The following is a 26,455-nucleotide window of genomic DNA, read 5'->3' as shown; positions in this document are numbered from 1 at the left end:
GAGTTATTCTTTTCCATTAGGGGAGAGATATTTTCTTGGTTTTTCATATTTCTTGTGCCTCTTTAGTGGTTCCTATTTTTTTGAGTTAAATCTGAGCATTTAGAGGAATGCAGAAAAAGGTGACCCACAGTTGATAAACAGTGCCGTTTTTCTCCCTTTGTACAGCTGATTCATTGAAAATTGGTGATCAGTCTGACCCAAAAGAATTCAGAAATTTGGCTGCTGAGTACTTAGACCTATCTAGAAAATTAGTGTGTGGAGGCTGAGCAGAAAAGTTAGAAAGGTAAAAGAAAAGGAAAAGGAACAGAAAAGAAAAGAAAAGAAGAGAAAAAAAAAACAAAAAGAGAAGAAAAAGATTTTTTGTCAAAAAATAAAAACCACACGACGTGCTAGCATGCCATGTGAATGGGGCAGCCCAGAACTCAAATATAGATAGATGGCTACTGATTGACTTGTCCTATGGGGACAGAGGGAAAGGTAAGAATTAGAGACAAAAAGCTAGAACTGGGGAGCAAGTGGGTGAACTTTCGGTGGTTGAAATCCCCATGCAGTAAATGTTTGAATGTTTTATGTAATAGCACTATCATGAGCTCTAAGAAAGAAGCAATTTATGTTTTCTTTCCATGTGGTCCATTTGTTTCTATGATCAACCTAGATCTTACAAATTTAATAAGAGCTTTAACTGCTCCCAGCAACTAGTTTCTTGGTTTGAGTGGAGTTCATTCTTTTCTGATAGTCAGGGAGGAGAATTGCTTGTGTCCCTCACCAGAGTTCTCCACAGTACTGTTGTGACCTACATGACCTGGATTCTGGTCTTGCCCCCTACTTTATTCCTGTTATGGTTCATGTGTTCCAGCCTTCATAGTCAGGGGATTTGACCCAGTCTCAGTGTAATCAGATTCCTGTCCTTAGCAGGAGTTGCCCATTTTAAGATCTCCTTATGGCCTCGCTCCTTATATCACTTCTGGACTCTCTGGCCTTAGTTTGTCCTCTGTGCTCTCTTCTCTCTACCTGTCCTCTCTCTGGACTGTTTCCAGTATTTCTTTTGCAGCTTTGCCTTTTTTGTTTGTTTGTTTCATCTTAAACTCCTGTTATCTATAATCCATATTGACCTGTAACACTGTGTCATTTCACACCCACACATAACCTTCCTCCTTTTGTATCTTTCCCATTTGCATTGGAAAATTAAGAGGGTTAGGAAAGAATTAGTTACTATCTCAGAAACAAGTATCCTACATAAGAAGTGGACAAGCATGAATCAGAATGAAAAGGACTAGATTCTGCAAAAGGACAACATGAACAAATGACAAGAAAAGTAAAGAAAATAGTATAACTAAAAAATAAACCCTATGTATTGTTGAATAAGTGAGAGAGAGAAAACTGAGGAGTGATTAGATTTACCATTGTGGTAGTTTATTAACAGGTTATAGGAAAGATAAAAAGGAGATGGTGGAACAAAATAAAAGAAACAAAGATAAATTGGAAAATAAGGAAAGATTGTCAGAAAGATGAAAATATATGAATTAACAAAACCCTATACAATAAATTTTAAAATAGGCCTTTGCTAATTTTGGTAATGAAGGTGTAACTTTTTAGTGTCATAGAATGTAATGTTTAAAAGTGGGGCCAGCAGTTGGCGTAATGGTTATGTCACTGGATTCCCATGTAGTCGACTGCGGTTTGAGTCCTGGAGGCTTAAACTCACACCAGGCGCATGTGCGTGTGTGGCCAAGATCCCGAGAGGAGAACGGGGAAAAGGGATTGTGGCATGGCCATCCCCTCCCTGGTGGCGGGGGGGAGGTTGATTTCTCGCTTTCTGTCTCTCTTTCTTGCGAGCACATGCACCCTATAGCAAAAAACCTCTACCCTCCACCCCCCAAAAAAGAAAGAATGTAATGTTTAAAAGTACCTTAATGTGGGGCTGATAGGTGGTGTGGTGGTTAAAGGCACTGGATTCCCACATGACTGACCATGGTTCGAGTCCTGGACCTGGTGGCTTGCTTTCTCGCTTTCCCTTTTCTCTCTCTCCAGTCAAATTAAAAAAAAGAAATGATAACAAATGGATTTAAATAAATGAATAAGTAGTTCTTTTTTAAAAAGTACCTTAATGTAGTGCAGCTCTCATGTTACACAAAATTGAAATTGATGCCAAGAGAGTTAGGAGACTGACTGGAGTTAGAAAATGGATGGTATGGTTCTAACTTGAAGATCTAGAATTTTGTTTTATGGTGTTAGAAATTATATGGAAAACAGTATTTTAGTTCTCTGAATGCCTTGTCTTCCTTCCTTTGTTTCTGTTTACTGTGCCATTATAGGGAATTACAAAAATACCATGAGGTAGGTAGGATAATAGAATGAACCTCCTGGTGGCCATTACTTGGCCATAACCATTGTCAGCTATAGCTAATCCTGCTCCAGCCACTCTCTATCATTATTTTGTAACCAATTCCAAACATACACGTTTATAAATATTTCCCTGTGTACTTCAGAAATATGGTCCTTATTTTAAAAATGGACACAATATTATTTATCTAAAGAATTACCAGTAATCCGTAATATTACCAGTGTTTACATTTCCAGCTGCATTGCGCTCTTTCAGGCCACTGTGCCTTTGCTCATGCCATGTTTCCTTTGCTCTGTATGCCTTCATTGCCTCTATTCTTTTCCTGCTTAAGTTTTATTTTAAATTCTCAATTAGTTTCAACTTCTGTGAGCCCTAATTGTATCTTTATTCAAGTTATATGCTTTTTTTTTCTTGTAGTTTTTACTGTAGGGTGTATACGCTCTCTAGAAGGAGAGAGAAAGAGTGAGAAATCACCCCCAGGGGGATGGCAACGCTACAATCCCTTCTCCACTAAGGGTTTTGGGTGCATATGCACATGTGTCTGGCATGTTTTTCAAGCCCTCAGGTCTAGGACCTGACCACTCAGTTGGCCACATAGGATTCACCTGCATAACTACCACCTACCACTGGCTGACCTAGATGCTCCTTTTTTTTTTTTAATTTAAAAAATTTTAAACCATACAGTTTAAAAATGTCCAACAAAATATTATAAATTCAAAATATGTTTCTACCGCATACATGGAAAAATGGATGGATCTATTGATTGATCTATCTAAAGTAGATAAAGGTTTTTACAAATTCAGAATCCACTCATAACTTGATACACACATAGGATAAAATCTAGAGTTATTAGTTTATATGGCCATCTACCATCCAACCACTGCCTAGCCTAGAGTTTTCTTATGCCATTTATTCCTTCAACTCCATATTGTTTTAGTCAAATTTGCTTTCTCTCAGTACCAGTATATGCTAACTCTCTTATGTCTTTGTGTGTACGACTCTTTTTAACACATTATTTTCTTGATTCTTTACCTGGCAGTCTTTGACTTTCCTAACTTAAATCTTCCTGTTACAGTCTCTAATTATAACTTTTACCTTTTCTTCATAAACCAATAATAATTTATAATTACATATTTATTTTGTGATCAATTTATTGTCTGACTTTTCCAAAAGAGAAGTTCCATTTGTTAGGGACTACATCTGTTTTGTTTCCACTTTCCCTAATGTCTATCAAATGCTTGGCATAATTGTAGACACTAAATAAACACCATCAAATATGTATAGTAGGGCCTTTTTAGATTACATATAAATATATTTATGAGAGACAAAATAGTACTCATCATGTTATATGTGTAGTACTATTAAAATAATTCCTGAATTGATGAAAACTTCATGATTTCTGAGTCAAAAAGCATCTCAGAGTCATTTTAGATAGGAAACCAGGATGCTGGCCCCATAGTGCAGTGGTTAAGTGCTGTGTTTTGGGAACCGGATCCCATATGGCTGACAACAGTTCAAATCCCAGACTCTGGCTTGAGAAACACAGTGGACATGTGCGTGTGCATGCCCAAAGTTGTGACAGGAAGGAGAAATGGACTGTGACGCTGCCCATTGGGAGTTGCTTTGACTCATTCTTTCTCAGGTGGGTATTTGTGTCCTCTGGAAATTAAAAAAAAAAAAAAAGGAAAGAAAAAAACAAGGCAACTGGAAAGTTTTCTAAATATCGTGCATTTCATCTGTTAGGATAGTAGACATTCAAAAGTTTTATAAAGTGCCAAATTATTATATGCTTATGAGAAGCGCTTAAAATTTTAAAATTATACATCTATATTCTTTTTTTTTTTTTGAGGGGTTTTACTATAGGGCGCGTGTGCTCGCCAGACAGACAGAGAGAGACAGAGAGACAGAAAGTGAGAAATCAGCCCCCCCAGAGGGGCTGGCCCTGCCACAATCCCTTCTCCTCCATTCTCCTCTCGGGATCTTGGGCACGCACATACACGTGCCTGGCGTGAGTTTTAAGCCACCGGGTCCGGGACACGAACTGCGGTCGACTACGTGGTAGTCCAGCGACATAGCCATTAGGCTAACTGCTGGTTCCAATATTCTATATTAAATTAATTTCTTTTCAAACATTTTAGATATCCAAGATGATGAAGTGGCAGAAACTGTTTACAGAGACAGGAAGAGACAATTACCTTTGGAACTGACAGTGGAACTAACAGAAGACACATTTAATGCAACAGTAATGGCATCTGACAGCATAGTGCTCTTCTATGCTGGTTGTGAGTATGAGCCTTCAGTGGAGTCTACTTGTATTATATATTGGGACATTGAAAATAGACAGAATTTATTTTGTACTCAATATTGCATATTAAAAAGCTACATAGCTTCCTGTGACTCAAGTAGGTGAGTGCATTGATGCATTTACTTCTGATTTGGGGGTTATAAAACTGTCTATACATGATTTATAAATTGAAGGTTAATGATTAAAGTAGATATTAGTTAATTCATTTTGAAAAACTTTGTGATTCAAGCTAATGATTTAAACTATATGAACAGTTCTTATCTATTTATAGTAAATATAAGTGCTTCTATCTTCAAATAATAGCCACTTATCCTTGCAGAATAAATGTAGAAAATTAGTTGCATATTTGAACTATACTGAGGACTGTATATTAGGATTTTTTTTTGTCAAAAATAACAATTTTAGGAAACTCCATAAATCTAATAGTTATTATATATAAGCATATTTGCCTTGGAGATACATATGTAACATCTGTTGAATTTTTTATTTTAATGTAGGGCAAGCTGTATCCATGGCATTTCTGCAATCCTATATTGATGTGGCAGTTAAATTGAAAGGTATTGTATTGTGGTGTGCATGCTTATTTTCCTGATTCTAAGCTGTAGCTATTTGTAAAACTATGCCATGCTAAAGATGTGGAAAACCACATAAATTTCAGATTATTATAGTCTGTATCCAAGCTTAATATGAACCCAGAGTTTCAAAAATGCTTGGAAGCATTCTCTTGGATTGTCTTTTTGGGACTGTTTTCAGTAGAAAGCAGAGAACCTATTTATTAAGTATTTGTGACTACACAGTTAGTCCAAAACCTGTCTAGCTAACTTTGGTCATTCAGCAAGCATTTACTGAGTGCCTAGTCTGTGTAATTACTATTACATACTGGTGGTAAAAATTTGACTGATTAAGATCCAGTCACACAGTCTAATGAAAGATCAAAATCCCAGTGTTCTTTTTTTTTTTTTTTAATTTGCCAAAGGGCACATGCACTTCTCAGAGAGAAAGAGAGGGGTAGAGAAAGGAGATGAGGCATAGTCATGCTACAATCCTTTCTCCTGTTTCTCTATCCTGTTGGAATTTTGGGTGTGCATGCACATGTGCCTGGTATGTCTTTCAAGGTGCCAGGAAGGGATTTGAACTGTGTGATTGGCCATGTGGAATTTAGCTGCCTGAGGCCATGGAACCAGCCTACAATCTATGTGTTCTTGAAGCTATATAGTTAGCTTCTAATGGACCAAGATATTGCTTCATAGCCAGGATCTTTTTATTTTAACTATTCTGTGAAACATGATCCAATAGTAGGCAAATAAAAATCCAAGGAATAGACCTTAACTCAAAATGTCTATCTTCCCAGCAATGATTTACAGAGCAGTAGGGACGCAGGATTAGGTGGACTAGGATTAGGCGTGTATAATATTTTGCAACCAGTTGAGTAAGACAAATTGTGTCATGGTTTGTCGTATGATTTCTTCCAACTGTTTGCCTGGAAATAGAAGCTATTACGGTTAAGTAGGCTTATTCCTGACTGTGGGAATGTATCCACTGTAAGTTCTGGGGGGCACTAGTTCACAGGCTCTTTTATTACTTTGTGAATTCTGTATGGATCAGCAGTATCCCTTATAACCAACTCACTGTACTTGGCATATTGCCTCACACTGAAAAATACCTGATTTTTAGTAATTGTTGAATACATGAATAAACTGACATACACTTTTGGAAATATTATCTTTTCACCGTATTTAGTGAAATAGATGTAGTGATGTACAGCTTTTGTATACATCGTGGACTTTTTTTTTTTGGAGAGGTTTTTTGCTATAGGGCGCGTGCGCTCGCCAGACAGACAGAGAGAAACATAGAGAGAGAAAGTGAGAAATCACCCCCCAGGGGGATGGTCACGCCACAATCCCTTCTCCTCCATTCTCCTCTCAGGATCTTGGGCACGTACGCACACGCGCCCTGCGTGAGTTTTAAGCCACCGGGTCCCGGACACAAACCGTGGTCGACTACGTGGGAGTCCAGCGACATAGCCATTACGCTAACTGCTGGTTCCCCTACATCGTGGACTTTTGTGAGCTCAAGAAATTGATTCCAGAAACTGAAGAGTAACACAAAATCCATCATTCCTTTTATTTTTAGTCACATTTGACCCAACTTTTGGTTATTTTATTACTGAGTGAAGGGGTAATTAAGTTTATGGATACCATGATCCCTACTATTTTTTTCTTCAATTTTTGCTATAGGGTATATGTATTTGCCAGAGAGAGAGAAAGAAATCATTCCCTGGGGAGATGGCCACGTTCCAGTCCCTTTTCCTTCATTCTCATCTTGGGATTTGGGGCATGCACGCACACGTGCCTGGTGTGATTTTTTTAAGTGACTGCGTCCAGGGCTTGAACTGCTCAGCTGACTATGCAGGATTCAGCCATCTTAATTACCATACCGCTGGCTGGCCCAGATTTCTAATAATTAAAAAAAAAAAAATTCTATAACTTTCTTTCAGATTTTCCTTTATAGCTGCAATCTTTCTTTAGATTCCTAGTCTTATGAGCACATAATTAGAAGGAAAGGAGGAGAAAAAAGAAAAACTATAATGAAATAATAACTGCATAGTGTCCCTGAATAATTGGATTAGTTTACTCCAATTCCTCCAACCCACTTAGTTAGACATCAGATGAAAATGGAAAAAGATTCTCTTACCTTTTCCCATGTTAATGACCAAATAATGAGGCCTGCTCTTCCCTCAATACAAGGGCTCCAAGTTGTATTTGTTTATAGAATAAAAACAAAGATAACTAACTCAGGCCTTGATTTCCTTTTCATTCAATATGTCCTTTATAAATAATTTTTTAGTAGTTAGGTATCAGATAAATGGGCTATTTTGGAAGTCAGGGACTTAATGTAGAATTGTAATATAGTGGTTTTTTTTTTTGAGGCTTTGATATGTTTATTTTGTAATTATCAAAGTAACTAACATATTCATCATCTCAGTCATTTGTCATTTCTTTGTGGTAAAAACATTAAAAATCCTCTCTACTAGCTATTTTGAAATATATATTAATATTTTTTTCATTTTTTAAATTATCATCATAATCTTCTTTATATTACATTGGATTACATAGAACTTTACAGTGTATTACATTGCTTTTTCAAAAGGGAATGCCATGCATGTCAGTCAATACAGAGACATTAATCTCCCCGCTTCAACATTCAATATCTTTTCTGTCTTTTCCCCAATCAGTATTATTATTATTCTAATTATTTTTTAAAACAGTCAATCACTATTTCTCATTTTGCTTGTAAAAATACTTTGCCCATCGTGAAGTACTTCTCAGACCAATTATAGTTAGTGACTTTTTTGTGTCTGTGTTGAAGCCTATACTATAACTTCATAAATTAAGAAAATATTGTAATATTTTGTACATTTTGTCTCATACATGTCTTTCATGTTGACTTTTTGGGAAAAAGCCATTTTCATCTCTTAATCTAAGATGATAAAAAGTATTTTTTACTCAGTCACAAGGTGGCAGCAAATGTCAAAGTTTCATACTTACATAGTATCTAAATCCAAAAGAGTCTATTTTTTTTTTCTTTAAGTTAGGAACCATATTTGAAATCACTGCAGTGATAAAGTGTAAGTGATATAATACCATAGGCATCTTAGAATATTAGATTATTCCAATCAAAATATGAGTAACTATTGAGGCCATTTTATAGAGAATAAAATGCGAAATTGATAACTTCAGTATAAGTAATCTTACAACTTTTAATGACAAGTATCAGTATTATTTTTCTGGTTCTAAAAGATAACATCAAAGTTTTCAATTTCAGCTATAGGGACAAAGTAATAATAGCATTTTAAAAGCAGTAGACTGGTTGAGTAGTCTTATTAAAAGGAAAGAATTGCTCTGTATTAGCACTAAGTTCCATACTTGGGTGGCAGTATAAAATGGCACTCTGTATGAGCAAGCATCACTACATATTGGAAAAGTTATGATGCTTATTTGCATAGAACAATACAGGAAAACAGATCATGACTTTTCCAACAACCCAGTATTTATTGATGAAATGACTTAAAAAGAAAAAAGAATTTTGTAGAGAAGTTACTTACCAGGTCTGATTTTCTAAGGATTAGGGATTTATCTTTGTTTTTGTGCTCTTACAATATTTAAATACCTTAATGTAAAATACTAAAATTTGTTTATGAAGAAATATCAGAATACATCCTACATGTTTTTGTTGGGTTCATCCTATGTTACAGGCATTGTGCCAGGCAGTAATTACATAGTTGTGAATAAGACCCTGCCTATATTATCAAACAGATTGTTAACACCAAAGTGATATTATTGTATTTATGAGATAGAATCAAGATCTTTTAAAATGTAAAAGTAAATTTTCAGTATCAAAATTTTTTGGTGATAAAATATTCAAATATTACATTTCATAATCAATCATAGGGGTAGATTATATTTGAACTGTATCCAAAACTGATATACAAAGATGCCTTCTTTGATCTCATATGCTATTAAAGTTTTTTTTATAGGAGTTTTATTTCTTCCTTTCAGTAGCTGAGTTGTGTTTGCTTATTTTATTCGGTTTTTCTTTCTTTCTTTCTTTCTTTCTTTCTTTCTTTCTTTCTTTCTTTCTGTCTAAAGGTTTACATATTGTATTATAGAAAAAGTAAGAATTTCTGTTGTGTCTTCCAGCATATTCTATTGTGGATTCAGCATTTTCTTAGGCTGAAAAGAAATTAAAATATTTAGATGGAATGGGTACTTGAAATCCTAGATGAATTCATATGTATGATTTATTCACATGTCTATTTATGGTGCTTCATCTAGGTGCTGGAAAATCAATGTTGAGTAAAACAGACACAGTTCCTGCTCTCAAGGAGTCCTCTTGGTATAGACAAACATTAATCAGATTATTACACAAATTAGTACATAATTATATAAGAAGATAAGGAAAGGAGCTTAGTTCTGTAAGACAGTGGTCCCCAACCTTTTTGGTACCAGGGACCAGTCTCGTGGAAGAGTTTTCCCACTGGCCAGGATCAGGGGGATGATTTTGGAATGATTCCAACTCTTTACATTTATTGTGCACTTTATTTCTATTATTATTACATTGTAATATGTGATGAAATAATGATGGAATAATTATATTAAATGCATCAGCTGCTTCCCCAGCACTAGCACACTGCCTCAGCTCCACCTCAGGTCATCAGACATTAGATTCTCATAAGGAGCATGCAACCTAGATCCCTTACATGTGTAGTTCACAGTAGGATTTGCATTCCTATGAGAATCTAACACTACAGTTCATCAGGCAGAAGTTGGAGCTCAGACATTATTGCAAGATATGGGGAGCTGCTGTAAATGCAGATGAAGCTTCACTTGCTTCACTTTACCTGTTCAACTTCTAATGTGCAGCTGATTCGTAACAGGCCCTTGACCAATATGAGGAGTTGGGACCCCTGCTATCAGAGTGCTTGTCAAAAGGTCCTGATATAGATCAAGGTGTCAGAGAAGGCTTCCTTGAATTAGTCCCAGAAGATGAGAAGGACCTAACTCTGTAAAGGTTGATAGGGGTTGACTGGTACCAAAACACATTTAAGCTTTGGAAAGCTATGTCTAATGTTAGTGTGGAGACAATCAAATTCAGGGAGGTAAATTAGAAGTCTGTTGTTTTCCAGGAGAATATTGACTTGAATAACAGCAATAAAGAGAAGGACAATGATTAGAGAGATTTAAAATTTTGGTGGTCAGGCAGAAAAGGCATGCTGATTGATTAGACATGGGAGCTTGAGAATGGGGAAAAATGAAACACGATGCTTTGTTTTCTGAGTTGCATAAGAAGGGCAACATTTACCAATACATAAAGGAAGGAAACTGCATTTGTTTTTAGATATAGTAAATCTGAGGATGCGTTCATCTAAAAGGAAGCAGAGAAGGCAGTAAGGATACAAGAATCTGGAACTTCACTGAGGAGTCTAGGCCAAAGATATAAATTTAGCACTCATTGGATTGTTGATGGTTATTGAGGTTGTCTAGGAAGAGAGTATGGAGCAAGAAGAGAGGGCAACTTAAAATGAGCCTTGAAAACCTCCCAGCTTCCCTGGCAGAAAAGCTTGAACAAAATGATACCAAGAAGAAGCTGGAGAAATGGAAAAAGGCCAATAGAAGGTGTTGCAAAAATCAAAGGGAAGAGAGTGTTTAAGGAGTGTTTCATGCTGAGAGGTTAAAATGAGTGGAATAGAAAATTGAGAAACCCTAAGTAAATGAGGATTCTACATTAATAATTATTAAAATATGCGTTTTCCTTCCTTTAAGGCATATCCAGTATGCTTCTAACTAGAATAAACTGTGCAGATTGGTCTGATGTATGTACGAAGCAAAATGTTACTGAATTTCCTGTTGTAAAGATGTACAAGAAAGGCAAGAGCCCATTATCTTATGCTGGCATGTTAGGAACTGAGGATCTTCTAAACTTCATCCAGCTGTAAGTATTTAGCTTCACTATAGGATTTCTAAATTTTTAGGTATGTAGAAGTTCTGATACTCGTACTTCGTGGACATACTTTGAATAGGTTAGGGAAGATACTAGAATTGAGTTCACAGAATAAATATTTATAAGGAGAGTCTATGCACATTCTGTCACTTTTGGGGAAATAGTAACCTTGTTTAATGCGGCTAATCTTTTTAAGAATAATATTTAATTGTCTTTATCTGATATTCTGTGTAATATATTGCTGGTTAAGTTTAGTATGTTTTGTTTCTTTATAAACTGAAAGAGATCTTTAAAAATTAATTTCGAATCATTGTTAATATTTATCTAGCAATAGGGTTTCGTGTCCAGTGAACCTAACATCCATCCGAGAAGCAGAAGAGTATTTAAGTGGGGAATTATATAAAGACTTGATTTCCTATTCTAATGTGTCAGTACTGGGACTATTTAGTCCAACCATGGCATCAGGTGAGTAGAATTGAGCTATTAAATTATATAGTATATTGTTAAACAGTCATTGCTTACTAATTGTTTTATTTTTCTTAAAGAAGAGACTATCTTTTTAAATCATAGAAAATTTTGAAAATACAGAGAAGTTAGAAGAAAAATAAAAATTATTATCTAGTTATTCACTTGCACTCTCTGGCCCCAAATAGAAATTTTTTAACTCCATTATTCCTTTACATTTATTAGTTGTTACATTACTTTAAGACAGAGCTTTCTCTTCTCAGTGGGAGCCCCTTTAATTTTACTCCTATGTTCTTTTGATATATCTCTATCATCTTATTTTTTAATTTTTTTGAGCTTGCCTGAGAGACAGAAATAGAAAGCAAGAAATCACCCTCCCCCCACCGAGGAGGTGGTAGGGATGGCCACACTGCAGTCCTTTCTCCTCCATTCTCCTCTCAAGATTTCAGGGATGTATTGCGTGAGTTTTAAGCCACTGGGTCTGGGACTTGAACTGTAGTCGAGTTCGTGGGAGTCCAGCATTGTATTCATTACACCATCTGCTGGTCCCTATCTCTGTCATTCTTTGAATATGTCCTTTTTGGCACAAGAGTTCCCAGCCTTGTTCCTCATATCAGACATTTCTCCAAGGCATTCAGGTTCCTTTCAGTGGGAAGATAAATTTGGAAACCAAGATAGTGGGTTAGAAATGCTTTTAATTACTGGGATATTCTTGCTTTTCAACTATCTGCTGACAGAATTAATGAGTAGATGCATATATATAAGAGTGTGTATACATAAAATTATTCAGTATGATGTGATAGTGGAAAAATCAACATTGCTAAATAAATATATTTCTCCTGTGTATGCAGTTAAAATTATTTAACTCCTACATTTGTAGGACACTATTTATATCTGTCTCCCAGTTATATTTATGGTACCCCCCAAAATCCTTTTTAAGTAGCTTTTATTTAGATAACTGAGCATTTCCTTGAGATTGTCATATATTTTGACATACATATAGTTTTCACCAAGGAGAAGAATATATCTGATTTTGAATATTCTAAGGAAAATGTATACTCTGATTTAGTAGAAATAGGTATGCATCTGAGGGCTGTCGTCTGAAGCCCTCCTATCTGACAAGTCACTTAATGTTTATGAACAAGTAAATTTATGAAGAGACTTTTAAGAGATACATTGATAAGTAGAGAGGTTGAATCTCAGTGTATTTTTCCACTGTTACCTATCAAAAAAGGAAAGAAGAAACTACAAGGGTTCATTGTGTCATTGCTTTAGATAAAGATCACTTATTGACCAGAATTTACCTACTTTCTCTGAGAAATGAAAATGTAGGCATTTGGTTCAAGTAGCTTAGTTTTCTTATGAGTCTTTTCCACTTTGCTACAACAAAGGCTAAATATTTTTATTTATTTTTGAGGGGACCAGGGATGGCGTAGCAGTTATGTTACTGGACTCCCACATGTCCAATTGTGGTTCTAGTCCTGGACCTGGTGGCTTGAAATTCATGCCAGGCATATGTGCATATGTACCCAAGATCCTGGAAGGAGAATGGAGGGGAAGGGGTTGTGGCATGGCCATCCTCGCTGGGGGGTGATTTCTCACTTTCCCTCTCACTGTCTCTGTCTCTCTCTCTCTGGCAAGTGCATCTGCCCTAAGACAAAAACCTCTACAAAGAAAAGAAAAAGAGAGTTTTATTTTTCCTAAAGGGCATGTGTGCTCACTTGGAGAGGTAGAGAAAGTGAGAAATCACCCCCTGGGAGGGGGGTGGCCACGCCATAGTCACTTCTCTGTTCTCCTCTTGGGATTTTGGGCATGCACATACATGCACCTGGTGGGAATTTCATGCCTCTGGGTCTGGGACTCAAACCACATTTGGCCATGTGTAAGTCCAGCCTTAATCACTACACCACTGCTGGCCCCCAGGCCAAATATTTTAATGGGTCACTAATTCCTCATTACATTTATGATTATAAACAAATTCCCAGGGCTGCCTATTGGCTGACTGAGCTGCCCTGCTACGTTTGCTTTCCTGTATACAGTGCTCCTCTATCTTGTGGACAGTATGTATCTTTTTAAAGAACTGTAATTTTGGGGATCAGCAGATGGCATAATGGTTACATTGCTAGATTCCCACTTAGTCGACCAATTTGAGTCCCTGACGGTGGCTTGAAACTCATGATGGGCGCATATGCATGCGTGCCCCAAATCCTGAGAGGAGAATGGAGGAGAAGGGATTGCAGGGTGGCCATCCCCCCCAGGGGGTGATTTCTTGCTTTCTATCTCTCTCTGGCAAGTGCACGCACCTTATAGCAAAGATCTCTCTCTTAAAAAAAAAGAAAGTAATTTTGTGGTTACTTGATGCTGACAGTGCTGATACTCACATGAATGTAGTGCTGACTGCTAACGTACAGATTTTTGGGTTTAGCATGCCAACCTACTAGGTGCTTTATGACTCAGTTCTTCCAGTAATGTTTTTCTGTTTAAATTTCTGTGAATCTTTCTATGCATGGAGCTGTGTTATCATTTGGCCTTCACTGGGCAAAAATACATCATTTACCTGTAAGTCTACCTTAGCTCTTTTCTCATTAGTTTGCAATGATGTAATTCAAATGTGCTTCTTGGCTAAAGATAGTCATTAATATGATTCAGAATATGTTATTACTTATGCTTATGAAAACATATTTAGACATATACAGAAATAATAATTTTTACTGTAGATATGTGTCCAAACAAATGAGGAAAAAACCCCTGATCCCCAAACTAATCAAAGCTCAAAATTAACAAAAATACATTATAAAAGATGTAGGAAATTAAAAAAATAAGACCCAAATCCTACATCACTGCACAGCCTTAACAGACACTATTAGAGGACTAAATTTTTTTCTTTTTGAAAGGTTTTTGCTATAGGGCCATGCACTTGCCAGAAAGACAGAGAGGGACATAGAGACAGAAAGCAAGAAATCACCCCCCCCCACTCCCTCACCACCACCGCCACCACCTGAGACTTGAACCACAGTCAACTACATGGGAGTCCAATGACAAAGCTATTACACCAACTGCTGGTCCCTGAGGACTAAAATTTTCAATTTTCTTTTTCTTTTTAAAAAATATATATACATACTTTTAGATTTTGTGATTAATAATATGTATATCATTTTCACATTCTTGCTTCTCTTTCCAGGTTATGTACAGAGCAGGTGTCTCCACTTATACTGCCTTAAGAATATTGATTTATTCTGTAACTCCGTGATTAGAGTGCTGTTAATCTTACAAATTAAGTTTATAGTATCTGTTTAGGAAACAATAGTTGTATAATATCAATTTATATTTCTTTAGTAACCTAATGCCACAAAAAGGACACTGATTTATTTTAGAGTCACTAAGTTATTTGTAGGTGTTTGCACTTATATTTATCTTTGTAATTAATAATTCAGTACTACAATTTATAAATCTATTTATCAAATGAGTAGCACCTATAATCGTAAAGATTTCATATATTTGTTTTGGCTATGTATTTAGCAAAAGAAGATTTCACTGAAGCAGGAAGCTACCTACAAGGATATGTTCTCACTGGAATTTATTCTGAAGATGATGTTTTGATACTGTAAGTTTATTGCTCTTCTAATTTTAGGGAGGTAGTTGTTTGAAATAATGTATTGTTTCTCTTTACATAACTTATAAAGGAAGATAGAGCAACAAAAATAAATTTTAATTTCTTTCTAGGAGAAATTGAGAAGTACCAGGCTATTTAGAGTCTTAGATGATTTTGTTCTACTCTAGGTCAAAGCTCCCACAGGGGCATTCTTGTATTTATACTTCTTCATCGTCTTGTAAAACTTTTCTCTTTGCATTCTATTACGTGAAATTTTGGTTCTTTGGAGTTGTCATAGTTTTTGGAGAATTTTACTTCTTAGGCATGTGAATTTTTATTTACCCCCAAGGTATGTGTATGTATATGTATATGTTTATATACATATACATATATTTACATACACATATATATACACACACAAACACAGACGTACAAACACACACACAATACTTTTTTAAACCACTTTTTTGTCTGTAGAAGATGGGACTTCTGTGGACTACTAAAATATTTTAATCGATGCAGAATGAAGCACTGAACTTCAGAGTTAGACATTGTGATTAATACCTATCACGTTCTACTTTAATGGCTCATTTCAGGTCAAATGGACTTTGTTAAGCCTCAGTAGCTGGTCTTTCTTACACTCTGAGTATAATGTTCCTAATTGTGACTTCTGAGCTTAATTTTTTTTTGAACATTGGTGACATATGTTATTGATGATTAGTGTTTGTACTATCTGTGAAATCAGTTATTTTTTAAATGTAAATACTGAACCCGGAAATATGAGACCTATACATCTGTCTCATGGAAAATAAATCACCCACTATCTTCTATTCTGCTATCATTATGCATTCAAGTATGATCTGAAGAGCCAGACTAGTAGTCTTCAGAGCGTGTTTTGTTTATAACCAACTGGTCAACCAAGAGTCTTTAAGTTATTAAAGACTCCCTACTATGCTTATAATATTGTGATGCCTATACTTTGTTCTGGTATGATTTAAGTTTTTACACATGATGTAAAGATGAGTGCCTCACTGGTAAGCTCACATGAAGCATTTCTTCTATTTAATTTAGAGAATTTTCTTTTAGGTTCAGATAGTAAAAGTCATTGTGGTTAGTGTGGATTTGAGTTCTTGTTTCACTGGAGAGAGGACAGACTCTATGTCTGGAGCACCTCATTTGAATCCTCTTTTCACATCTGAAGAATAGAGTGATAGTGGCTACATTAAAGGGGTAGTCTATGAAAACACCGAATAGAGTACCTGGCAGATAATAGGTTTCCCATAGATGCCCATCTCTTACCTGACAGTGTAGTGAGCACTCTACAAAGGCTGAGAACCATTAAGTGTGTTCTACAGCTTATTTAGGGGAACCAGCAGTTAGCGTAATGGCTATGTCGCTGGATTCCCACGTAGTTGACCGCGGTTCGCATCCTGGACCCAGTGGCTTAGAACTCACGCCAGGCGCATGTGCATGCGTGCCCAAGATCCTGAGAGGAGGATGGAGGAGAAAGGATTGCGGCGTGACCATCCCCCCTGGGGGGGGTGATTTCTCGCTTTCTGTCTCTCTGTCTCTGTCTGTCTGGCGAGCGCATGCGCCCTATAGTGAAAACCTCTCAAAAAAAAAAAAATAAAGCTTATTTAGACATTTTCTCAGTGAGACACTTGTATAGAAAAAAATCTGGCTAGATTATCTATTATTTTCTTTTTAAAAAAAGATTTATTTAATTTTATTTATTATTATTTTGTAATTTGCTATAGGGCATGCGTACTCACCAGAGAGAGGCAGAGAGAGAGAGAGAGAGAGAGAGAGAGCGAGCCACCAGGATCAGGATTTGAGCCGCAATTGGCCATGTGCGAGTCCAGCACTTTAACTACCACCTGCTGGCCCCCTCTATTGTTTTCTTTTAATCTAGGTTATCAAAGGTCCTGAACTTCCTCAGGCAGCCTCACATAGAAAGTTTGTGTAGCAATTGAGTGTTTTTTGTTTTTGTAGTTAAGTTTCCCATTTGCTGCCTCTCTGTATCTACCTGGCCTAATTTTACATGTTTTTGATGACTAGGTACACTTTGGTTCTGAATTTTAACATTACTTTTCTCCATAGGTCAAATAAATATGCTGTAACTCTTCCAGCCCTGCTGCTTGCCAGACACAAAGAACAAAAAATAGAGAGTATGCCGCTAGTTGGCACCAGTGCACAAGACATGGTTCAAATAATAACAGATGCATTACTAGAAGCTTTCGTGAGTATTTTATAGTAAGAATGTTATTTGAAATGAAATTTAGATTTTTAAAAAGATACCATGTATTAATAAACCATTTTCCAGCTTTTGCTGCCACAGGTTATGGTATTTGGTGAGGTTACGATTCACCGGGTTACTTGGTTTTATTGTCCTGCATAAAGCTTTTCTTTTCTTTCCTTTTTTTTCTTCTGCATACAACTTTTCTAATCCACAGCTAAAAGTTTACATGTCTTGCTGAGATTAGTGTGGCTAAAGGCCGGTTGAAGTGCTTAATCTAGGGTGAAACTTATAGCACATGGATTCTGGAAAGGCAGACTGCTTGGCTTCAAAGACTTGTTTGATTTCTTATTGGCTGTATATTAACTTCTTTGTTCCTCAGTTCTGTATGTGTAAATTGTAGGTCATAGTTGTACCTGCTGCCAAGACTTACTGTGAAGATGAAATGAGATAGGATATGTATAGTGCTTTGTGTCCCATGTTTGGCCTGTGGCATTCAACAAATATTAGCTGTTATTCTTACTCATACAGTTTTAGAACAAAATACTGACTTATAAATGCTTTGTGCTGATTAACAGTGGATTCTCTGGAGGACTTCATTGCAGTTGTTTTGCATTTAGATTAATTATAACTAGAATATTACAAATTTACACTTTCCTGCACTTTTTTTTTTTTTTTTTGGAGAGGGTTTTGCTATAGGGCCCGTGCACTCCAGCCAGACAGAGAGAGACAGAGAGACAGAAAGTGAGAAATCACCCCCCAGGGGAGATGGCCACGCCGCAATTCCTTCTCCTCCATTCTCCTCTCGGGATCTTGGGCGCACATGCGCCTAGCGTGAGTTTCTTTTCTGCACTTTGAAAATGATATAAAGAATGCTATTATCAGCTCTAAATGGATGGTCAGCAGGTGGCGTGGTAGTTAAGGTGCTGGACTCCCACAGGCAACCACAGTTCAGTTCAAAACCTGGTGACATGATTTCTCACTTTTTCTCTCTCTCTGGGAAGTGCACATGCTCTGTAGCAAACTGTAAGTAAATAATTAAATTAAATTGAATTAAATAATTTATTACAAATTTTTGGGGGGACCAGCAGATGGCATAATGGCCATGTTGCTGGACTCCCACATAGTCGACCCCTGCTTGAGTCCTGGACCTGGCAGCTTGAAACTTATGCCGGGCACATGTGCTTGTGTGCCCAGGATCCTCAGAGGAGAATGGAAGAAAAAGGATTGCAGCATGGTCCTGGGGGTAATTTCCCACTTTCTGTCTCTCTGTCTCTCCAGTGAGCACATGTACAACTATTTCTAGTAGGACCCAGTCATGCCACAGTCCTTTTTTCTTTTCCATCTTGTCAGGATCCTGTGCACACATGCATGTGCCCTCTGTGCATGTTTTTAAATTTTTTTTTTTGAGAGAGATTTTTGCGATAGGGCATGTGTGTTTGCTGAAGAAACAGAACAGAGAGACAGCAAGTGAGAAATCACTCCCTGGGGGTAAGGCCATGCTGTAATCTCTTTTCTAGTCTCCTCTTGGGATTTTGGACATGCACGCAAGCACACGCTCCTGGCATGAGTTTTAAGTTGCTAGGTCTGGGACTTGAACTGCAGTTGGCCATGTGGGAGTCCAGAGTCTCAACCACTACACCACCTGCTGCCCCCACCCCACCCCACCCCGTGTGTGTTTTTTAAGCAGTAGGGCTGGGATCAGAACCGTGGTTGACCATGTGGGATTGGGTTCCCTCTATACAGTGCTTAACTACTGCCCTATGGAGTTGGACCAGTGTAGTCTTTATTAAGTCTTTTTTGTAACTTTAATTTTGTCTCCTCTCTCCCTCCAATAAAGTTATAGGCTATAATTAATTGAATCATTAAGTTAATATTTTCAGGATATACTTTTTAAAATTACTTATTAAAATAACATTTTTGTCTTTAATGACATGTTATTAAGTAATGATTCCCTTAGCATATACATAGTGTAATATTTTTAGAATTATTATAAACCTTTAATTTTTTTGAGATAATATACAAAACTATAAAGAAGAAAATTAAAATTAACCATAATTTCCTAAACCAAATTTGTATTTGGAAATATATTTATCCTAACTTTAAAAGTATCCTGTGTATATGCATGTATAAAGGATATTTTCATCAAGAAATATTGATATGCATATTTATTTGTAATATATGCATAATATTCTGTTGTACTAATATCCTAGAATTTTTTAAACCAAATTTCTTTTTTCTTTCCTTTAGTTTTCTGTAAGGTGTATGCACTCACTGGAGGGGGACAGAGAGAGAAGGGGCGCAGAGTGAGAAATCACTTTCCCCCACACACTTGGTAATCCTTCCTCTTTCATTCTTTCTTGGGATTTCGGACATGCACACATACCTGCATGTTTTTTAGGCCTCTGAGTGCAGGACTCAAACCACTCTGTGGGCCATGTGGGATCCAGTACCTTAACCTCTGTGCCACCTGCTGGTCCCCAAGTTCCTCTAGATGGGTAAGTAAATTGTCTTTAGGTTTTTTAGGTTTTTGTTTGTTTGTTTTGGTCTTTTATTTAAGGAACATCCTTGTAGATAATCTTTGGATATATCCAGGATTAACATATTTACATATTTAGAGTAAATTCTTAGAATTTGAATTGCTAGTCCAAAAAGTAGGCCCTATTTTGACACTTACCTATTTTTGTACTGCCCTACAAAAGATTTATATTATTTTACTTTTTCATCTTGGCCTGATAGATAAAAATCACTATCTAATTTTTTTCTTTAAGAATATATTCTTGGGGTGAGCTCCATGATCTAGGAGTTAAGGGAGCTGGACCCTGCATGACCAACCCCATGGACCCAGCAGCTTGAGAAACATGTCAGATGCATGTACATACTTGCCCAACAGGATGAAGAAATGGAGGAAAAGGGAATGTGGCATACCATGCTTCCTTGGGGGTGTTCTCTTCCCCTCTCTCTCTGTCTGTCTTTTACAAGCATACAAGTCTTCTGGTAAATTAAAAGAAAAAGAAAGAAGATATTCTTGGCCTACCACATATCCTAGAGGTTAAGAGAGCTAGATATCATGTAGCTGACTATGGTTTAAACCCCAGCCCTGTGTCTTGAAAAACATGCTGCACTTACATGCTCACAGTTCTGAAAGGAAGAAAAAATGGAGGAGAAGGGATTATGGCATGACCTGTCACACTGAGGTGTGCTTCTCCTCCTCCACCCCACCATTCTGGTGAGCACATGTACCCTTTGACTATTAAAAATAAATATATGAAAAAGAATATATTCTGGAACCAGCAGATGGCATAATAGTTACGTCACTGGACTCCCATGTAGTTGACCATGGTTCAAGTACCAGACCTGGTGGCTTAAAACTCACTCTGGGCACGTGTGACTGTGTGCCCAAAATCCTGGGAGGAGAAGGGATTGTGGCATGGCCATGCCCCTCCCTGTGCCCCGGGACAGGTGATTTATGACTTTATGTCTCTCTGGCGAGCACACATGCCCTACAAAAAAATGTTTCTAAAAAAAAAAAAGAATATATTCTTTCATCCCAAGATTTGTTTATGGTTAAAGCAGGTGTGGCAAGCATTGTGACAGTGTTTTTAGTTTATACCATTAGGCCACTGGGAAAGCCATGACATATTTTTCTATGAAAAAATGCATCATTATTTTCCTGATGACCCAGTATTTTATTTCAGTCTGTGATGTTCAACTAAATACTGAATAGCTGTAATGAAAATTAAATAGTTTTCTTTTGGTTTCTGACCTTTCCATAATTTCTGAGCCCCTCAAGTAATCATTAAAAGTCTTTAAGTGGTTGGTACCAGCAGTTGGTGTAATGGCAGTATCACTGGATTTCCATGTAGTCAGCTGCTGTTTGAGTCCCAGACCCAGTGGCTCAAACTCATGCCGGATACGTGTGCATGCGTGCCCAAGATCCTGAGAGAATAGAGGAGAAGGGACTGTGGCGTGGCCATCCCCCCTGGGGGTGATTTCTTGCTTTCTGTCTCTCCATCTTTCTGGCAAGTAAGTGCACACACCCTATGACAAAAACTACCCCCCCCCAAAAAAAAATCTTTAAGTGGTTACATGTCAGAAGTGTATGTCTAATGGATGTAGTAACCACATGCAGAAGCCAGAAAACAACAAGCTCATCTCTTTGCCTGCACTTAGGTACTAGGAAAGCTGTATTAACTTCATCTTCATGGAGGAAGGGAAGGTGATGACTAGATGGTGAAGATTTTTTTTATAGGCATAAATATTTTATTTTAATGAACCTAATGACTAATCAGACCAGATAAATAATGCCCGAATGTGAAATACATAATAACTATATGAACAATATACGTTTTAAGATGGTCACACTTAGAGCTGTTAGGAAACAGGTTTAACATTTTTCTCAGATAAACTATTTTTTATGCTTTTACTGTGGATATGTTGAGGATACACGGACTGGGACCAGTGGATGGTGTAATGGTTATGTCGCTGGACTCCCACATATTTGACTGTGATTCGAGTCCCAGACCTGGCAGCTTAAAACTCATGCCGGTGTGTGTGCATGTGTGCCCAAAATCCTGAGAGGAGAATGGAAAAGAAGGGATTGTGGCATGGCTATCCTCCAGGGAGTAATTTCTGTCTCTCTGTCTATGTCTCTCCATTGAGCACATGCATCCTATAGCAAAAATCTATTAAAAAAAAAAAGCATACAGAGACTGACACAATTATAGCCTCTTATGTACTCAGATAGCCAGGTCACCTTCCAGGTATCGCATTTGATGAGCCTTTACTCTGTTTTTCCCTAGCCTCTCTTAGCCTCAGTAACAGTCAAAACTGTTGTCTAATCAATTCCTACTTAAAATTCTTTCTTTTTCTGGCTTTTGTAGTAAATTATTTTTCAGATACTCCTTCTACCCTCTGATCATCGTCATTCTCTAGAATAATATCTCTAAGTCATTTTTTAAAATTTAATTTTATTATCATAATCTCTTTTATATTACATTGAATTACATATATCTTTATAGTATATTACATTTCTTTTTCCAGCATGATTACCATGCGTATCAGTCAAGACAAAGACATTACTATCCACATCATCATCAAATAGCTTTTCATCATTTTTTTTTCAGATTATTATTATTATTTATTCTCGTTTTAAAAAAAATATTCAACCACTATATATCATTTGGCTTGTATAAAGAATTTACCCAACATGAAATGCTTGGCAGACCAGTCTAGGTGAGAATACTATCTATGCATGTTATCATCAACAAGTAATAAACTATTTCTGTGTCCCACTAACATCATGCCTCTCTAGTTGTTCTCTTGCTGTCCTTCTCTGTACTCTTTTCTTCACCCCCTACCCTGCTCCACATTGTCTTCAGCATCCATAACTATTTTCACTGCTTTTATGCCCTCCAGTATTTTAATCTCTACCATAAAGTGCAGATAGTTGGTATATATTAAGTGGATACATACAATATCTTTCTTTCATATCCTGGCTTGCTTCCCTCAGCAATAAATCCTCCATATTTGACCACTTTCTATTGAATGCCAGGGTCTTGTTTTTTTTGTTGTTGTTGGGTTTTTTTTTTTTTTTAATGGCTGAGTAGTAGGCCATAGAGTATATGTGCCACACTTTTTCCATCCAGTCATTTCTTTGTGGACATTTAGGTTGGTTCCATATCTTAGCTATCATAAATAATGCTGCAATAAACATTGATGTGCAAGTTCTTTTCTGACTGAGCATTTTTCTGTCCTCTGGGTAGGTTCCCAGAAGGGGGATTGCTAGATCAAATGGTAGTTCTATTTGTAGATCTTTGAGGAACCTCCATATTGTTCTCCACAGTGGATGAACCAATTTACATTCCCACCAACAGTGTAGGAGCATTCCCCTTTCACCACATCCCAGCCAACACTTGTCACGTTTTGTATTTTTAATCTTTACCATTTTGACAGGGGGTAGGTGGTATCTCACTGTGGTTTTATGATGAAGGATGTTTAGCACGTCCTCATGATTGTTGGTTGTTTGTATGTCTTCTTTAGAGAGATTTTTGTTCAGCTCATTTCCCATCTTTCAATTGGGTTAATAATTTTATTTTCAGGTAAACTGCTTGAGTACCTTGTGCATTCTGGGTATCTGTCCCTTGTCTGAGGCATATTTTACAAAAATACTCTCTCATTCTGAAGGTTGTCGATTCACATTTGTAACTGTGTCCTTTGTTGTGCAGAAATTTCTTAATCTGATATAGTCCCACTTGTCTATTTTAGGGATTATTGCCTGTGCTTTGGGACTCTTATTTAAGAAGTCTTTGCCTACTCCAATGTCTCCCAAAGTTTCCCCAGTATTTTCCACCAATAGTTTTATAGTTAGAGGTCTTAGGTTCAGATCTTTGATCCATTTTGAGTTGATTTTTTGGTAATGGTGAAAGATGGGGATTCAGTTTAATCTTTCTGCAGGTGGATACCCAATTTTTCCAGCACTGTTTGCTAAAAAGGTTTTCCTTTTCCCAATGGATTGACTGGTATCCTTTGTCAAAAATCAGATTCTATTCCATTGGTCTACCTGTCTGTTTTATGTAATATCATGCTGTTTTGATTAACACAGCTTTATAGTCTATTTTGTGGTCAGGGAGTAATATGCCATCCACTCCACTCTTCTTGCACAAGATGGCTTTGGCAATATGAGGTCTTTAATGATTACAGACAGATTCTATGATTGTCTTTTCTAGATCTGTGAAGAATGTCTCTGGTATTTTGATTGGAATTGGTTAAATATGTAGATTTAATTTGGGTAGAATTGTCATTTGATTATGTTAATTTTTCCAGTCCAGGAACATGGGCTGTCCTTCCACTTTTTTATGTCCTTTTCAATATCTTTTTAAAGATTTTCATAGTTTTCTTTGTAAAGGTCTTTGACTTCCTTAGTTAGGTTTATCCTTAGATATCTTGTACATTTTTTTTTTTTTGGACAGGTTTTTGTTATAGAGCGTATGCGCTAGCCAGAAGGACAGAGAGAGACAGAGAGATAGAAAGTGAGAAATCACCCCCCGGGGGGATGGCTACGCCACAGTCCCTTTTCCTCCATTCTCCTCTCAGGATCTTGGGCATCCACGCACACATGCCCAGCGTGAGTTTAAGCCACCAGGTCCGGGACTCGAACTGAGGTCAACTACATGGGAGACAAGCGGCATAGCTATTATGCCAACTGCTGATCCCTTTCCACTACTTTTTAATATAGTGCTGGAATTCTTGGCCCATGCAATCAGAAAAGAAAACACTTTACTATATTCATTTATTACTTCGAGAAGTTCTTTCATGGAAACCTTTGGGTATTCTAAATATACCATCATGTCACCTACAAATAGAGATATTTTCAACTCTTCTTTGCCTATTTGAATGCCTTTTATAGTGTTTTCTTTTCTGATTGCATGGGCCAAGAATTCCAGCACTATATTAAAAAGTAGTGGAAAGGGATCAGTAGTTAGTGTAATGGCTATGTCGCTGAACTCCCATGTAGTTGACTGCAGTTTGAGTCCTGGACCTGGTGGCTTACACTCATGTTGGGCATGTAGGCGTGCATGCCCAAGATCCCGAGAAGAGAATGGAGAAGGGACTGTGGCATGGCCATCCCTCCTGAGGGGTGATTTCTCGCTTTCTGTCTCTGCCTCTCTCTGTCTCTGGTGAGCACACATGTCCTATAGCAAAAACCTCTCCATAAAAAAAAAAAAAAGTGGAGAAAGTGGGCAGCCTTGTATAGTACCAGTTTTTAAGTGGAAAAACTTAGCTTTTTTCCATTCAGTATAATGTTAGTTACAGGTTTTTCATAGATGGCTTTTATTGTGTTAAGAAATGACCCTTTTATACCATTCTTAGAGTCTTAATCATGGAAGGTATTGTATTTTATCTAATGCTTTCTCTGTATGAATTGAAATGATCATATGGTTTTTATCTTTCTTTCTGTTCATATGATGTATTATATTTATGGTCTTGTGTATGTTGAACCACCTTTGCATCCCTGGGATAAAGCCTACCTGGTCGTGATAAATAATCTTTGTTATACGTTGTTGGATATAATTTGCAAATATTTTGTTGAGAATTTTTGCATCTATGTTCATGAGAGATATTGGCCTGTAGTTTTTCATTTTTGCCATGTTCTTTTCTGTTTGGGGATAATGGATGCTTTATAAAGCATTCTCTTTTTTTGAGAAATTTTATCTATTGATATATCTGTAACTTCTACCATCACTATCAGGTAATGAATCACAAGTCCAGGTTTCTAATCTTAACTTTACTTCTAAATTCACAAACTCCTAGTCTTTCTTTTCTGACAAATACATATTAACAGAGTGGGGAAGTGGGAAAAAGCACCCCCCAGTGGGGTGTTGGTTGTGCCACAATCCCTTCTCCATCTCTCCATTCTGTTGGGATTTTGGGCATGAACACACATATGCCTGGTGTATTTTTCAAGCTGTAGGGGCTGACTTGAACTGCAGTTGACCTTGTGGCATCTGGTTTCCACCAGTTACCAGGCTATGAGGCCAGCCCAAGATCTATTCTTTATCTAAAGACCATCTCAAATTTTACTTCCTAAAATTGTCTATTATATTTTTTTCATGAATCATTGAACTTTGTATACCTTTCTTTCTCTTCCCTCTAAAGTATGAAACTTTCTTTAAAAGTTTATTTCTTTCATGTGAGAAAAAGGGAGAGAGGAAGAGGGAGACAGGTACCCTCAACAGGAGGTTTCATGTCCGGATTCTCCCCCAAGCCTTGTAGCCAGCCAATATTACAGGAGTGTCTGCATGACTGTTCAGGTATAGCCCACGCCTAGGGATGCAGACCTGGGGCTTTTCCATATGGCTGCAGCATCATCCAGCAGTGCTCTACTGCCTTATGCCATCACAACCAGGCCTGAAGTGTAACTGCTGTATCCATCCAGCATAGGTCTTGAAGTTTGGAGTTCTCAATAAATGTCTAAATTGAGCAGAATGGCTCTCTCTCATCTAACGTTTC

General features: G+C 37.1%; 1 protein-coding gene across 3 annotated transcripts in view; it reads left to right on the top strand.

Annotated features, from left to right (window-relative positions):
• The window catches only part of TXNDC16 (thioredoxin domain containing 16), a 101,686-nt gene that overhangs the window by 59,103 nt on the left and 16,128 nt on the right, over window positions 1–26,455 (top strand). For all 3 annotated transcript variants that reach the window (XM_014592439.2, XM_027776633.1, XM_006160541.3), the window contains exons 12-17: window positions 4,483–4,626; window positions 5,147–5,206; window positions 10,973–11,141; window positions 11,479–11,615; window positions 15,135–15,219; window positions 17,308–17,446. In XM_014592439.2, the coding sequence (XP_014447925.1) occupies window positions 4,483–4,626; window positions 5,147–5,206; window positions 10,973–11,141; window positions 11,479–11,615; window positions 15,135–15,219; window positions 17,308–17,446 (734 nt within the window). The remainder of the gene's footprint in view (window positions 1–4,482; window positions 4,627–5,146; window positions 5,207–10,972; window positions 11,142–11,478; window positions 11,616–15,134; window positions 15,220–17,307; window positions 17,447–26,455) is intronic.

This window comes from Tupaia chinensis, unplaced genomic scaffold (assembly GCF_000334495.1).
Source record: "Tupaia chinensis unplaced genomic scaffold, TupChi_1.0 Scaffold000688_1, whole genome shotgun sequence".
NCBI classification, from domain to species: Eukaryota; Metazoa; Chordata; class Mammalia; order Scandentia; family Tupaiidae; genus Tupaia; species Tupaia belangeri.
The sequence above is the reverse complement of the archived record's forward strand: the minus strand, read 5'-3'. Positions and strand labels throughout refer to the sequence as shown.